Source organism: Aptenodytes forsteri, unplaced genomic scaffold (assembly GCF_000699145.1).
Source record: "Aptenodytes forsteri isolate BGI_AS27 unplaced genomic scaffold, ASM69914v1 Scaffold23, whole genome shotgun sequence".
Lineage (NCBI taxonomy): Eukaryota > Metazoa > Chordata > Aves > Sphenisciformes > Spheniscidae > Aptenodytes > Aptenodytes forsteri.
This window is the reverse complement of record NW_008796043.1, coordinates 4,214,140-4,228,106: the sequence shown is the minus strand read 5'-3', so window position 1 is coordinate 4,228,106 and position 13,967 is coordinate 4,214,140. Positions and strand designations below refer to the sequence as shown.

The 13,967-nt window shown below is 38.9% G+C and overlaps 1 protein-coding gene across 1 annotated transcript in view; it reads right to left on the bottom strand.

Annotated features, from left to right (window-relative positions):
• CDH2 (cadherin 2) overlaps window positions 1–12,981 on the bottom strand; it is a 118,274-nt gene extending 105,293 nt beyond the window's left edge. Inside the window, exons 1-2 of the mRNA XM_019473748.1 lie at window positions 12,973–12,981; window positions 4,357–4,468 (exon numbers count right to left, since the gene is read on the bottom strand). Coding sequence (XP_019329293.1) covers window positions 4,357–4,441 — 85 coding nt within the window. The 5' untranslated portion in view covers window positions 4,442–4,468; window positions 12,973–12,981. The remainder of the gene's footprint in view (window positions 1–4,356; window positions 4,469–12,972) is intronic.
• Between the last annotated feature and the right edge of the window lie 986 nt (window positions 12,982–13,967).

The following is a 13,967-nucleotide window of genomic DNA, read 5'->3' as shown; positions in this document are numbered from 1 at the left end:
ACTAAAATAAATTATCGGAGTAAGAATCTCTAACTTTAAGATATGATTCTGCAAATAACCATTCAAGTAACCTGCCTAGGTGAATGATTTTAGTAGAAATGCATTATTTGTATCTTAAAATTTGCAGGATATAGAACAAAGATTAGATAGATAGGCTGGACATACATATCAAACTGCCACAAGTACTTTTTCCTGGATGAACTACAAAACTGCAATAAAACCAGCACAAGAAGAGGAATTTAATATATTAAACATAACTCCAACAACTTCTTTTTCTTCAAATACTACATCTTATGTATGGTCCTCCAGACAGTAATCATACTTTATTTACAGAAACAATTCAGAAGTACTGTGCCTGTAAATTTGGGCTAGATACCTACTTCTACTAGGTGATGGCTGTTGAGTTGTTATTTGCATATGATTTTCTTTTTAAAAATGTTGGATCATTTAGTCCCAAAATACTTAAAAGTATATTAAATTCTAAAAGATCTGGAGGCCCAAATAACTCCACAATTTTATCAGTAAGACACTTTTTATAGATGAGTGAAGTTTCTTTTAATTCTGTTTCAGAGACTATTAGTTTCTTTTTGCTCCCTTTACAGAGATGAAGGTACTAGTTCTGAGCTCACCTAGTTCCTTGGTAAAAATCACCGTAATTCCACTGAAGTGACCGGTACCAAGTGGAACAACACATAAAACATTATAAATAAATTCAAAATTAGACCCATAGTACTTAGCTTACATGAGCCTAGTGACCTGAGCATACTGCATCTTGAAGTCAGACTTGCCAGACTTTGTGCAAGACAAAGTGGAAGACATCAGATTTGAAGAGTCTCAAAGGCTATAATCAGTGAAGTCTGTACCAGGGAACATGGGAGCACGGGACACCAGTGACACTATGCCAGGGGGAGGCAACAGGACATAGCCTATACTGCAGGCTACCTCCTACACAGCTCAGTCAAGACCTACTAAAGGAGTAGTTTCCAACTTCTTTTGCTGTGCCTTCCCAACTAACTGCATCTCTTCCCTACAAGAGAGGCCCTGTTTCCTCATCCTGAAACCAAGGGCAGTTATCTTTCTCTTTCCTTCCCTCTACCGACATTAATAAATGTGAGGTTTTTTCCCTTTTCCAATTTGTGTTATTCTCAATGTATTGCTCCACTGATTTTTCACGTATTGTGACAACTGAACACATAGTGGCCTCTCATGCCCTCATACACAGAAGGAGAAATTAGTAGAGGCTGACGTATTATCCTAGCCATATGAATGAAAAGACAAAGTCGTTATCAATTATACTTTTTTTTTTTTTAAATGTAATAGGAACAAGTCCGACCCTCCCTCAAAAACAAGCACCACCTGAATACAGAAATAGAAAGAGAAACCTCTCCAGAAAATAGAGTATCCTATAGTGCATGATGGAACCCTGCCCCATACTCCAAGGTAAATATTTCTTATAATACTACTTTAAGAACCAGATATCCTATGTTACTGTAACTGAAAGGCACAGATCAACAAGTCATATGATAACTCTAATTTTAATTAAGTTTTGGTAAGATGGAAACTGAAGACCTTGAGAGGCTTGTCCCCTACTGTGCAAGACAAAAGCAAAGGAACAAGCCAGATAATAAACATATGGTCATTTTCTTGGTCAGTATTTTAAGAAGTAACTTGTCAAGAAAGCATAGTCAGGTTCAAATTATTCTGCAGCTGGCTGAGAGGACCATAAAGCCTCTGTGCTTGTGATATCAATGCACAAAATCAAAGAAAATTAAAGCTTTCACTTCTAAACCATATAGAAAACCTACAGCATACACCTCACTTCTGAATTCATACTAGTATAAGCATTCAGTTAGACAGGTGAGGCAACCAAGATCAGAATCAGGCCCATGGTTATTCCTAAGAAGCAAATGTCACGCAACTATACTCAACTTGCAGCATCATCTGAATCTAGTTTAATAACCAGAGAATAGGCTTTTGACAACAATAGTATTTCAAAATGACAGTGTAATTAAATTTAAGTCAAAGCTATGCAATGACAGACCGTATGTTTATGTGTAACCAGCAAATTATATGCTTTTAAGCATGTCAGAATTTTCAAAAGAATTAACCATTGCAGTAATTCAACTGAGGAAATAGTGGTAGGAAACAAACTCCCCCAGGTCATTTTTCAACCAGCTGATACGATGTGATACATACTGTATGCCTCCTACAGTTTTTCCAATTCCTACTTCCCTAAAATGCTATGCATTTTAATACCATTCAAGGACAAACCAACAGTCATGCTTCACTCACTTCCGAGAAGCAAGGGAAAGGACTGTGTGAATGCGATGAGTAATGAGAAAGGAAGTCGGTCTGCCGTCCTACTAGTTACTAGTTCAGACTCAGTTAAGGCTGGTCAGTCATTATCATCAGATTTGCATGAGCAATGCCAACACAGAATTAGTGGACAGCCCACTGTAGTTCCTAGTTGGTGGGGAAAAAAAAGGGGGGAGAAATTGCAGAAAGGGTCTTGATTCCATGAAGAGTGAAGAGAACTTTCACAGGACAGGGTAGGTCTCAAAACTCGCATGATCTCCATTTTTAGATGAACTGATGGCATGATAATTAACCAGTAACAAACATTTGGTGGTTTCAAGGCAGCACCTTTAGAAATCACTTGCCTGCTGTGCTCGCTGTCCCTGTTTCTGCCCCTCTCTCCGGCTTTGTGCATCACCTACCAAAGGAGTGCTCAGTGCTGACGGCTATTGCAGGAGTCTACAGCAGAGTCATCTATTAACTCACATTTGGTGGGAAAGCAAGGAAAATTCTCTTTCCTCTTTATTATTTTCTCAACTGGCACAACATTTACTTTAATACATGATTTTCTAAGCTATTCTTTAGTAAAAGAAAAGTCTGTGGTGGTAGAATATACTTCCTTGAAACTGAACAGAAAAAGCTTTAATAACTTAAGTTTAAATATACTAAAGCTAATCAATTCATCCTGCATTCAAGTTTCCATTATACTTCTAAAAAAAGCACAAAACAGGTCTGTAAAAATATAATTAAGGAGAGACACTGCTACGTACAGCATGTAAAAATCAAGACTACAGCTCTCACTTCATTTGTTTTGCAGACTCATTAGAATTTTTTTCATTTAAATGTCTTGATCTGTGTAACCATATTTATGTGTGAAAGAAACAACAAATTAAATTAAATCAGTCCTTATTTAAGATGTATTTGAAACCGTCTAAAACTGATGTTCTTAGTCAGTTCCACAATTCCCAAATTAGATGGGGGGGGGGAATGTTAGCCATTTAGAAGACAGCCAAATTAATGCACATTTTTAAGAATGTTCTACTTCTGCAAACTTGTATACTGAAACTTAACTGGTTGGGGCAATCTAGGAAAGATTCAGAGCATGTGCCTCTGTGTCCTACAGATGACTACTCTATCCCTGAAAAATAAAGACACAAAAAGAGCAGCGAACCGAATTCCCAACCTGGACAACCTGCAGGCAGATGTACTGACTGCACTGCATCCCTGGTGGAGGCAAGGGCTTGCACTTGCCGAGCACGCTGTGAGCTCGGGAGCCTGGGCACCGTGCCATTCAAACGCAGACAGGTGCCGGGGTGAGAGAGCAGCACACTGACCAAGAGACAGCGCCGGCACTGTCCTGCATCTCTTGGCACGGCTCCTCACAAAGCCCACAGTGCTGCGGTCACCGACCGAGAGCTCATGGAAGCCGCTCTCTCATGTTGCTGCCTGTCCCGTGTCTTGCTTTCCACAGGTGTCCCTCCTCAGGTTGCCAGGGAAAAAGCAGTAAGGGAACTATCACTGCATTAATGTGAGCACTACAGGACTGGGTGTAAATGCAGTACTTCTATGGGAGATGTAAAGCAGAAGGGAAATTTTCTTTACCTCCTCATCATTCGTACATGGGCTCTAAGTATAGATTCATGGCATATGTATCGTCAGTGGTAATAAGAAACATCAGTGTGAATGCTGTGGTGAGAAAGAGAATTAGCGGACGATCATGGGAAGGTTCGCAATGCTCAGTATTTTCAAATTACGGTCAACAGAGGTGTGTGTGCTACCACTAATGCCAACAGATTTTCCAAGTCCTATGACAGTAATCAAAAAATAATCACAGAGCAGCTGACTTTCTTTCCTGCAAGAGTCTGTGCCCTATTTAAGGATGAAAATGCTCCAGAGTGATTTATGGTTATGAATACAAGAAATAAAAACAAAAAAAAAAAAAACCCTATTGCAAGAGTCTGTGCCCTATTTAAGGATGAAAATGCTCCAGAGTGATTTATGGTTATGAATACAAGAAATAAAAACAAAAAAAAAAAAGAAAACCATCTTTTCTAACCATACCATTGAGAAGAGGCTGTCCTCCATGTACACTCCTTGACACCACTGCACTGTGAACATCTTCAGGAAATCCAGTCTTGCATGACATATCTTCACAGGTTGCTTTTATCGGTGCCTGAAATGCAAGACAAAATTTATGTAATAGTTGCAACCCTCATTCACCGAGAAACATTCCAGTTGGCACATACTCCATTTTGCTGCTGTCTTGTACAAGCAGCGTCTTTGTTTCTGAACGACTGCAATTAGGACCGTGAGGGCAAAGGGTTAATCTTTCTGATAACTGGAATGGAAGGAACAAATCCCACTTGTCTGGTAAGATCTAAATAATACACAATCTTTATTCTTCTGACAACTGAACATTTCCACTAAACCAGCCATAAAGACTGAAGGGGAATCATAGGGCGAACAAAAACATTCCTTCCTCTGGAAATAAATGTTGCACAAAACCCATCGGCAACTTTTTCATAGCCAGATTACTTGAGAGGAACAACTTCAACCGCTGACTTAAAATGCTTTATTTAGAGTATTTCTATGTGAGGTTACACCAGTACAAGTAAACTAAGATAAAATGCTACATTTGCAGTAACTTAGCAGAACTTATATTTGCGTTACCATTCAAACAGATACCATATAAAGCCAAATGTTTCCAATGCAATCTCCTTCTGTTTCAAAGGGGCGTTAAAAGGAGAGCAGCTCATTATTAAATTTGCACAACAAGGGAAGAGCAGAGCCACTGAAACTGTTTGTTCTCTCACTTGTTAAGAAAGTTTCCCCTCAAATCATGTTCTTAAAGGGTTTCATAAATGCCTTTTTATTTAGAAATATAATACAGCATTGGGAAACTTGTTTGTTCTGTAGCGTTCCATGTTCAGAAGATACTTCCGATGGCTAAGCTGGTTTCCAGGACAGTTTGTTGCCTAGTTGAAAAAAAAAAAACATCCAATTTTCTGTGGCAAAGGACTAAGATTCCTTTTCAGTGGATTCTTTTTGTCTCATTTTAGCGCTACACAAAACAACAGCCCAGCTTACATGTGGCTAAGTGACCATACATGGCAAAACCCCTTTCACGCTGCACAAGGCAGAGGGGCCAGCTCCCATGCCAGCTTGGGCTGAGGCACATCCTAGAAATTGTGAGAGCCCTCACACAATCTCAAACACGCCTACATGCCAACTAAAGGCCTATCCATGTGTATGCCCAGATGTAGTATATGGTCTTTGACAGCACGAGCAACTGTGCTGCTGTACCATACCTAAATCTGATCAAGACGTAAATTAGATTTTCCTTTTTACTTTCCCAGATGGGCTTCCATCAGGTAGACCTACTCAAGGCCATGTAAGCACATCTGCATACACCTGGCAAAGAAAGCCCTACAGGAAAAAGAAAAGAAGGGATGGAGAAAGAGGAGATGATGGTGTTATAACTGTTTACCATAGTAACCTCAGGGAAAGAGAGCATTACAGTGGAGGTGGGACAGGAGCATCTCAAACCACAAGGGTTTCCTCAGGGATGAGAGATCAGGCAGCAGTGTAACCTCTCCACTGACAGTCATGGCCAAGCTCAGCTTGCCAACCCTATTAGGATAACTTTATCACTAATACAAAGAGGGATTCATAACACATCGAGTTGCACTTACACCAACACAATCCTGACTAAGCAGCTCAACACTGACACTAGTAAGAAAAAAAAAAAAATTTACTATCTAACTCCAAGTTAATGAACTATCTAGGCAAGGGCCCAGTAAGAGAACTGGTAATTATCAAGGGTCCAGTTAACTTAAACCGTGCCGTGGGTTTAATTGTGACTTAAGTACTACACAAGTATCTCATCTACAATTACCTATGTGCTTTAAAATGTTTACATGGGGACTCCAAAGAGAAAGCAAACACAAAGCAACAGTTTAAGCTGCCAGGGGACTATGGTATCTGCAGAGCTGGAACTTGGATCTGTAGCTAAGCTCCAACAGTCCATTTACATGTTGAGTTTTTTGGTAAATCAAAAATAATAAAAAGTAATTCCAATCCCACCTGCCAGTTTCCTCAGCTTTAGAACTCAAATCACAGGTCTGATAAGGTTTCCGTAATTTCAAAGAAAAATAGTAAGACTTGTTTAAATTACTGTACAAAAGGTGACCTCAAAGCAAATGTGACTGAGAAGAAAAAAAAAAATAGCCTTTCATGGTATCCTTGAAACAAAAAGGTCCTGGGTGGGCAGCTGAGGAGATAGCAGGATTTTTAACAAGTCCGTACTGATGCGCCTGGGAATCTTTCAGCCTTTCCAGCAATCTATATGTACTAAACAGCTCTTATAAACTGAAACAATGCCCACTGAAACAAAGGCTGGGGGACATGAATAGAGAGCCTTCTTTATTCTTTCATTTGCAGCCATCAATTTTATCCGGAAACAAAAGACTGTACTCTGCTCTCCAAAAACAGCCCTTTGTAAAGATTGTTTGAGAATAAAAACACAAGGGAAGGAAGAATTCAAATTTTCAGCAATTCTTAATCGCCCTACATTAAGCGTTTTGAATTAAGTAGAAGTTGTAGCTTCAGACACACTGGGTCATATCAAGTTCAGCCTAAGAGTACTGCAAGACTTAAACCATTTTAACTCTAAGCAAAGGAGGATGCTGAAATATTTTTATCCCCTTATCTGGGGCAAAAAGGGGAAAGCTAGTGAAGATTATGGGGCACGTTATTGTAATTTACAGGATTTTGTGTGATTAGTACAATTCCCAAGACTATTTCAAACATAAGATAATATTACTTGTACATTCATCTACAGAAGGACACTACTTAAAAAACTATCTTTTAAGATGGAAAGCAATTACCTTAGCTTGTACCCATATAAAACCTACTTAATGGAGTTACAAAGCTTTGAACAAGCTCAGCACTTGGAAAATCCTCCTCTCAAGTACTAACAGACTTTGCTAAAGCAAAATAGGGTTTCTACTGAAAAACTATTCTGCTTTCCTGATCCTTTATGGTTTATTTAGTCATTTTGAACTGCAAAACGAGTAACAAGCATTACTATCTCCAGATGCTAAAGAGCTAACACCTAGTCAAACATGGTGTCAGATCATGCATATGAACTCAGTACTGCAGATCTCAGATTAAATGCAATAGGCAAACTGCAATTATGAAGCAAAATGATGTAAATTAGAAGTCCTCTGTCAAAGTTATTATTCAATCAATTAAAAGAATTGGCCATTTCGATATACTTACGGCAGTTAAGCCTGCAGTTTTCATACCCTGCTCCTCAGTTACTTTAGTTTCATATCTAGATATTTGAGTACCTAGAAACCTGTGGTTTAATTTCAAGGTTGTATTCCAGCTCAATTTAAAAAAAAACCAACCAAACAACCACCTGTTGACAATCTCAAATTCATAATTCTAAATTCATGTTTACATCTTTTTCTAAACACTACCAGTAAGTGTCTTCCAACAATATAGGCTTCACACTCGTGAAAAGATTATAAATTATAAAACAAGACTAAAGCCAGACAGGATTGCTTTGCTAGTGTTGACAGTTCTGGACTAATACCTCTTTCCAATTTCCATACTTTTTAGAAAGTAGCCACATTTAGAATGCAGTTCTGTAAAGAAACATCTATTTAAAACGCAAGCTCACCACACAAAACTATAGAAGCAATTTTGTATCACAACACGCATCCTAAGTTTGCAGAATTGGGCTCTTAAACACAGCTTTCAAACAGGGCTGGTACTGTTCTCTCTGCATACGCCATACACCACCGGAGTTCACTAGTAGCCATTAATCTGAAATATCAAAGTCTCTGTTTTTCCACTGTTTGCATCTGCATGTACTACAACAATAGATTTCTTAATATTGATTGTACAAAATGCAAAGGAAGTTGTTTTTGAAAGACTGCTTTCTTTTATGCTCAGTGTAGCTTAGTCCTGTAGGAAAATAAGCCTAGGTAGTAAAGTGAGAAACGGACGGGTATGCATCAGAGAAAACATCATACTATACAGTTATAATTGGACATAGTACAGCTGCTAGTTGCCAAATCCAGCCAATTCACAGGGCATTATTGTGCGAAGCTCAAAACAACGTCTGACATAATTATATGTATGACAGAGCAGGAATGGGGTATTTGAGCTCTCCCTCCTTAATAACCAACATTAATTTGCAACTGTGACAGTAATATTCAACTTAAGCACAGATCACAGAAACATTTGTGACTGTGTTTAAAGACTGGGTGTTTCCTCATTAATTTAAAGGCCAAGATGGTACCCAATACTCATTCACAACTCCAGTAACTCTAGCAATCATTCTATCCATTTTTAGTTTTGCGTACATACATCATCTGACACAGCAGAATATGTTATACAAAGTGGGTCTTATTTTTTGACGAGTTTCTACTTACTACCATAAGGCATACGAAAGATACTCTGCAGGATGGTAGACACATCTCCGAAATCCTTTAGATGCTAAACTTGAAAACATTCAGCAACTCCTTCTTGATGTCTGACTTGCTGCAAAGAAGAGCTGCAACCATTTGTACCCTCACGGTACTCAGTACTCCAGCGAATGTAGTCAAGTACAATTTGTTTTCAACTGTAGATTGCAACTGGAGAAAAAGAAAAGTGCCTTTCGTTCAAATTGTTCTGGAAGCCAAAAGCTTCCAAAGTGGGTGCCAGGCTACATCCTCCCAGGGGTCACTGTTACACCAGAAAGGGCTTTTGTTATGCCATCTTCACTTCTGATTAGTGCTCTACTTCATGAACCAGGAGATTTTAGATCAGAAAATCCAGCTTCTTAAACCAACACTTAAAGCTCTCAAACACTTTCCCAAAATAACAGGATCTGCAACTTTTATGCTACCATCTGGTTTAAAATGAGTTGCCTTAAACCACCACTGGTTACCACAGGTTACCTGTAGCTTTAGAAATTAGAAAGTCCCACAAACCGTGTTCATAGCCTATTCTGTTAACCCCAACTGAGAGACAACATTCATTTGCTTTATTAAACACGGAGACATTTATTTGGTATATCCCACGTAGCACAAAGCCATAACCCAATTTGGACTTCCCCCCTCCCCGAACTAGGAGAACATGGAGTGCTGCATCTTCCAAGACATGTGCTTCTCCAGACAAGCCACGGCTCCTATCAGAGAAGAACGTCTTAAAATTTCAACTGCAATAACAAAACCAAGTGGAATTTCCGTAAGTCACATATTTTAATAAAAAAAACCAAAAACAAACCCAGACCCAAATCAGCCCTGTGTTTGACTATATATACTTATTTATTTAAGAGAGGAAACCTCCTCTCTCTGGTTTGATAATAGCCATTGCATGGCTCACATTGAACATCTCCGCTCACGAAAACTGCTGCTAATGCTTACAGGAGGACGCTGCATTTTCCCAACCTTGCGGGGGGGGAACCTTGCAAGCCCTATCTGGAAGAACTCTTTTGGGGGATCACAAAATTTCAACTATGTCTTCAGCTGCTGGGTGATAATTATATGCTAATTATAAGGAATGGAGGAGTTCCTAGAGGAGTCTGTTGGTAAAAATATATTTTTTAAATATGTCAAGGAGTGCCTAGAGCAGAGGATAAATGTGCCTTTTGGAAACATGATATTTAATTAAATACACGAATACTGACTAAAACCAAATAGTTTAAGTTAAATGTTGAAAAGATTTGGCAGCGATATACCTTCCATCTTGGAAGCTGCTGATCCCGTATCTGTTTTCATAAGCCATTTAAAAATAGGAAGCCTAATTTCCCCTCTTTATTCAGACAGAGCTCCCATGATCTTTCAGTGAGAACGGCAGGATCAAATCAAATGATGAGTAACACAGATTTGGTTATATACCTCTCAAGGTGAACGGCAGCACGGCCCGACACCCAGGTGAAAAAGGTCCCTCTCAGATCACCCACAAACTACAAACGCACTTTGGCAAAATACAAATCCTCCCTAAACTCATCCTGCAATAACGTACACCACCTTTTTTCCTCTAAAGACTCACCTCTACATATGCCAATATTAACTCGGCCAACCAGTGAGTCTCGGTTCAGTGGTACGTGAGAAGTGCTATCATAATTACCACTGCTATTGCAAAAGACATTAAGTATTCCTTCTGCCTTCATCACTCTCCACCCCTGATAAGTCTCATTGCATCTTATGCACAACTAGTGCCACTGGGTTAGTGGAAGTACGCAGGCAATATTCAGTAAGGACACGACAGGTTCCTCCTATGCTTTATAACAAAAAGCAATTTAAAATAAAAACGTCAGGGAACATTAGAGGTTGCATAGCCTTTGGGGACCAGACTCGTGTTTTGTATGTGTACATTGTTTGAAGTAAATTAAATTCTCACCCTAACGGAAGCACTGGTGAACTACTGAAACTATTACAAGTTTTCTAAACTTTTTTTGTTAACCTAAAAAGCATTTACAAAAACAGTGAGAGACAGAAACAGAGTTTAACTGATAAATGATCCTCTTACTCATGCAAGAAAAGCCATTCAACAATTCCTGCTCCTTACCACATGACAAAAAGTCCCTTACACAAGACTGTCTGTATTGAGTAAAAATAACTTTACTCACTACTTCCTCAAGCTATTTTTAAATATACACATGCACTTCTGTCACAACTAAACTGTCTTATGTGCTACAGTGTTCAGTTATTAAAAACAACTAATAAATGAAATTATTGACATAAAAGCATCACTGAAACTAATTAAGATGGGACATGACAGGACTCTTCCAGTGATGTTTATGGGAGTTCCTCCAATTTCTGGGAGCAGAAAGAAAAACAATAGACAGGAAGTTTTTGAATTACACATTCTTGACTAAATGTAGTTCAAAAATATGATCATTTTGGGTAACATTTTAAAAACTGATATCATAAAAACTATACATTCATCTTTCTAGCACATGAAGCTGCGTGCCTAGGTAGCAATACTACCCACAAAGAGAGCAGTAGAAGGCTTTCTAAAAAACACATAACATTTATTAAAAATACATAAATTGACAATACAAGAGAATATATATCTTGTTACATCAGCAGTATATATATTTCTGAGCTTGCTACAATATTTGCTCAGATAATCAGAACTTGTTTAATACACAAAATTATCTCCTGTTGTCAACCAATGATTTAAATTCCAAAAATTCGTTGTCGATTTACACAACCTTATCTGTCCTATAATAGGTGTAAAAAGTAGCTTTAAAAAAAAGTATTTTCACAAAATAAATATTTAAATAGTACATCCAGTTTAATATCCAAAGAGATACTTCTAATTTTTTTTTTCTTCAGTTCTGCAATTATCTGAATTTTGAGGATGTGTCACTGGTATCACTATCACCTAGACCAGACAGACAAGGATTAGAGAGCTCTTCACTGTAATATCATGCCACATTCAACTTTTGCTTTGTCTTCAGAGAATCTATCTGAAAACCAGAACAGAAAGATCTACATCCAAAAAGGTAGAGCCACTCGCATAACTATCCTGTTCTGGGGCTTATGAAACGCGTTATAAAATGCATTCAATTTACTTTGAAAGGAGTTAATGATGTTGGAGTCCGATTTGTTAAAAAAAGACACCCTGAAACTCATTTTTGTGCTTATACAATCACATATTTACTATACTACTTAAAAGAGACTGATTTAAAAAAATAATAATCTAAGACATGGGTGTATTATGAGAGACAGAAGGCGCACCCACAAAAGCAGATCTCACTGCCACTTCTGCACAAAACCGCGTTAATATGCCTCACCCCAGTTCTGCCAGCGACTACTGCTGGGGGTGATTACGAGAGGGGTACAGTTGGCAAGAAATGCCATCGCCGGATTCTCAGCAGAGGCAGCTTAACAGGAGTGTCATTTAGGGTAGTAGCTTTATCACCTGGATTCATTTCCCAAGACCTGGAATAAGACCAACACTGCCTGCAGAGAGTAATAACTTACGTCCTCTGTCATCGTAATTTGAATTCAAACCAGTCACCTAGGCACGAAAAGCTCCAAAACTGCATTATTGTTTACTTGTTTCTGATTTAGAAATGGATAATATCCACGGAGTGATCCAAGCACCTTATACATTTAGGAAAAAAAAAAAAAATAAATCCCTTTTTGAGTACTTAATTTCTACTCTCCTTTCCAGTTCATTTCTAACTAACAGTAGTTTTATTCCTGTAAATGTAACTCTCACGATAGCTTTCCCATTGCTTCTTCAATCCTGTTGTTATCCTAGTTCCAAAAACTGCAACTGTTGTTTTGGCCAGAAAAGCAAGCCTCGCTCCTTTTATCCTCTCTTCTGTCAGGTTTTTCACATAATACTTCCAGACTCATACTGATCTGTTAACCAGCAAAATAAAGTGCAGTTTTCATTCTCTTACATCTCATGCAGGTTATATATTGCCAAAAATCTAAAGCCCTATTTCCTGAACACAAACAGCACCCACAGATCTGCCTTAAAACATGCTTCCAGTTATGATCTTCCAAGTAATTCCATAATGACAGCTTTTCTACATCACTGACCGATAATGAAGTGATCAATAACTCCAGAAAATAAAGGTAGATAGGTCTTGTGTTGCAGAGAGGAAAAAAGTAAGTAGAAAGGTTCAACATTTCAAAAGACCCTGATACAGATAACCTGCTGCAAACTAGAAGTAGCAGGTATGATGACAGGGGGAAAAAACCCCACAAGTTAGCATTGCATCTAGCTTGTGAGGGTTCTTTGCAGTGTGTATGAAAAAAGGGGGAAAAAAAAAAGCTTTTAAAATGAAAGTGTTGTACAGACACAAGTCTATAAATCTGATTTCATACCCAAGTTTCAATTTTGTTACACACTATTAAAAATCAACCCTAACCTGATTTAATGGATACCCAAACAAGGGGGAAATTGGATTCCCCAACCGTAACGTGCCAGTGACACTGAGTGATACATAAAAGCAATACGGCTAGTTCCTGTCCTTAATTCATAGCTTGTGCTTTAATTTCAAACCTGCCCTGGGTAGAAAAAAAGAAAGATGTTTATAAATAAAAGCTTACTGCAGAATTTGTGCTTTAAAGATTTATTGAGCTAGGAAGACTAAACAGAACTGAAAGCGCATACAATAAACAGCACATAAGGACTTGCGGGGGGGGGAAGAAAAGCTGTATGTACAGATCTGCCAAGATACCAGGATCTAGAGGAGGAAAAAAAAAAAAAAAAGGCAAAAAACAAACCCAACAAAAAAAATCAACCAGTACAAAAAACAACAACAACAACAACAAAAACACACCCAAAATCCAACACAACACAACAACAGTCTGTAAGTGCCATATCACAAGTTTCTGAACAGGGTGGCTGCTTTCACATGGAAGACGCTCATGCCCAGCCGGACACTCCAGTGTCACGCCAGCCAGCCAACCCCGTGTCCTCTTAAGACTCAAGGGAAAAATCCCTGCTGCCGTGGAGCAGCGTTTCAGCACCTCGCTCGCCTGGTGCAAGTCATCAGCCCCCCAAGAGTGGCTTAGAAACTGCGGGGAAGGGCTCAACCGCCCGGGGACCCCGTGAGGGGACGGGGGTGTCAGAGAGAGGGGGAAGAGGAGACGGGAGGACGAGCGTCCTCCTGCCCCCGTTGCGGCGGAGGCGGCGGGGCGGGC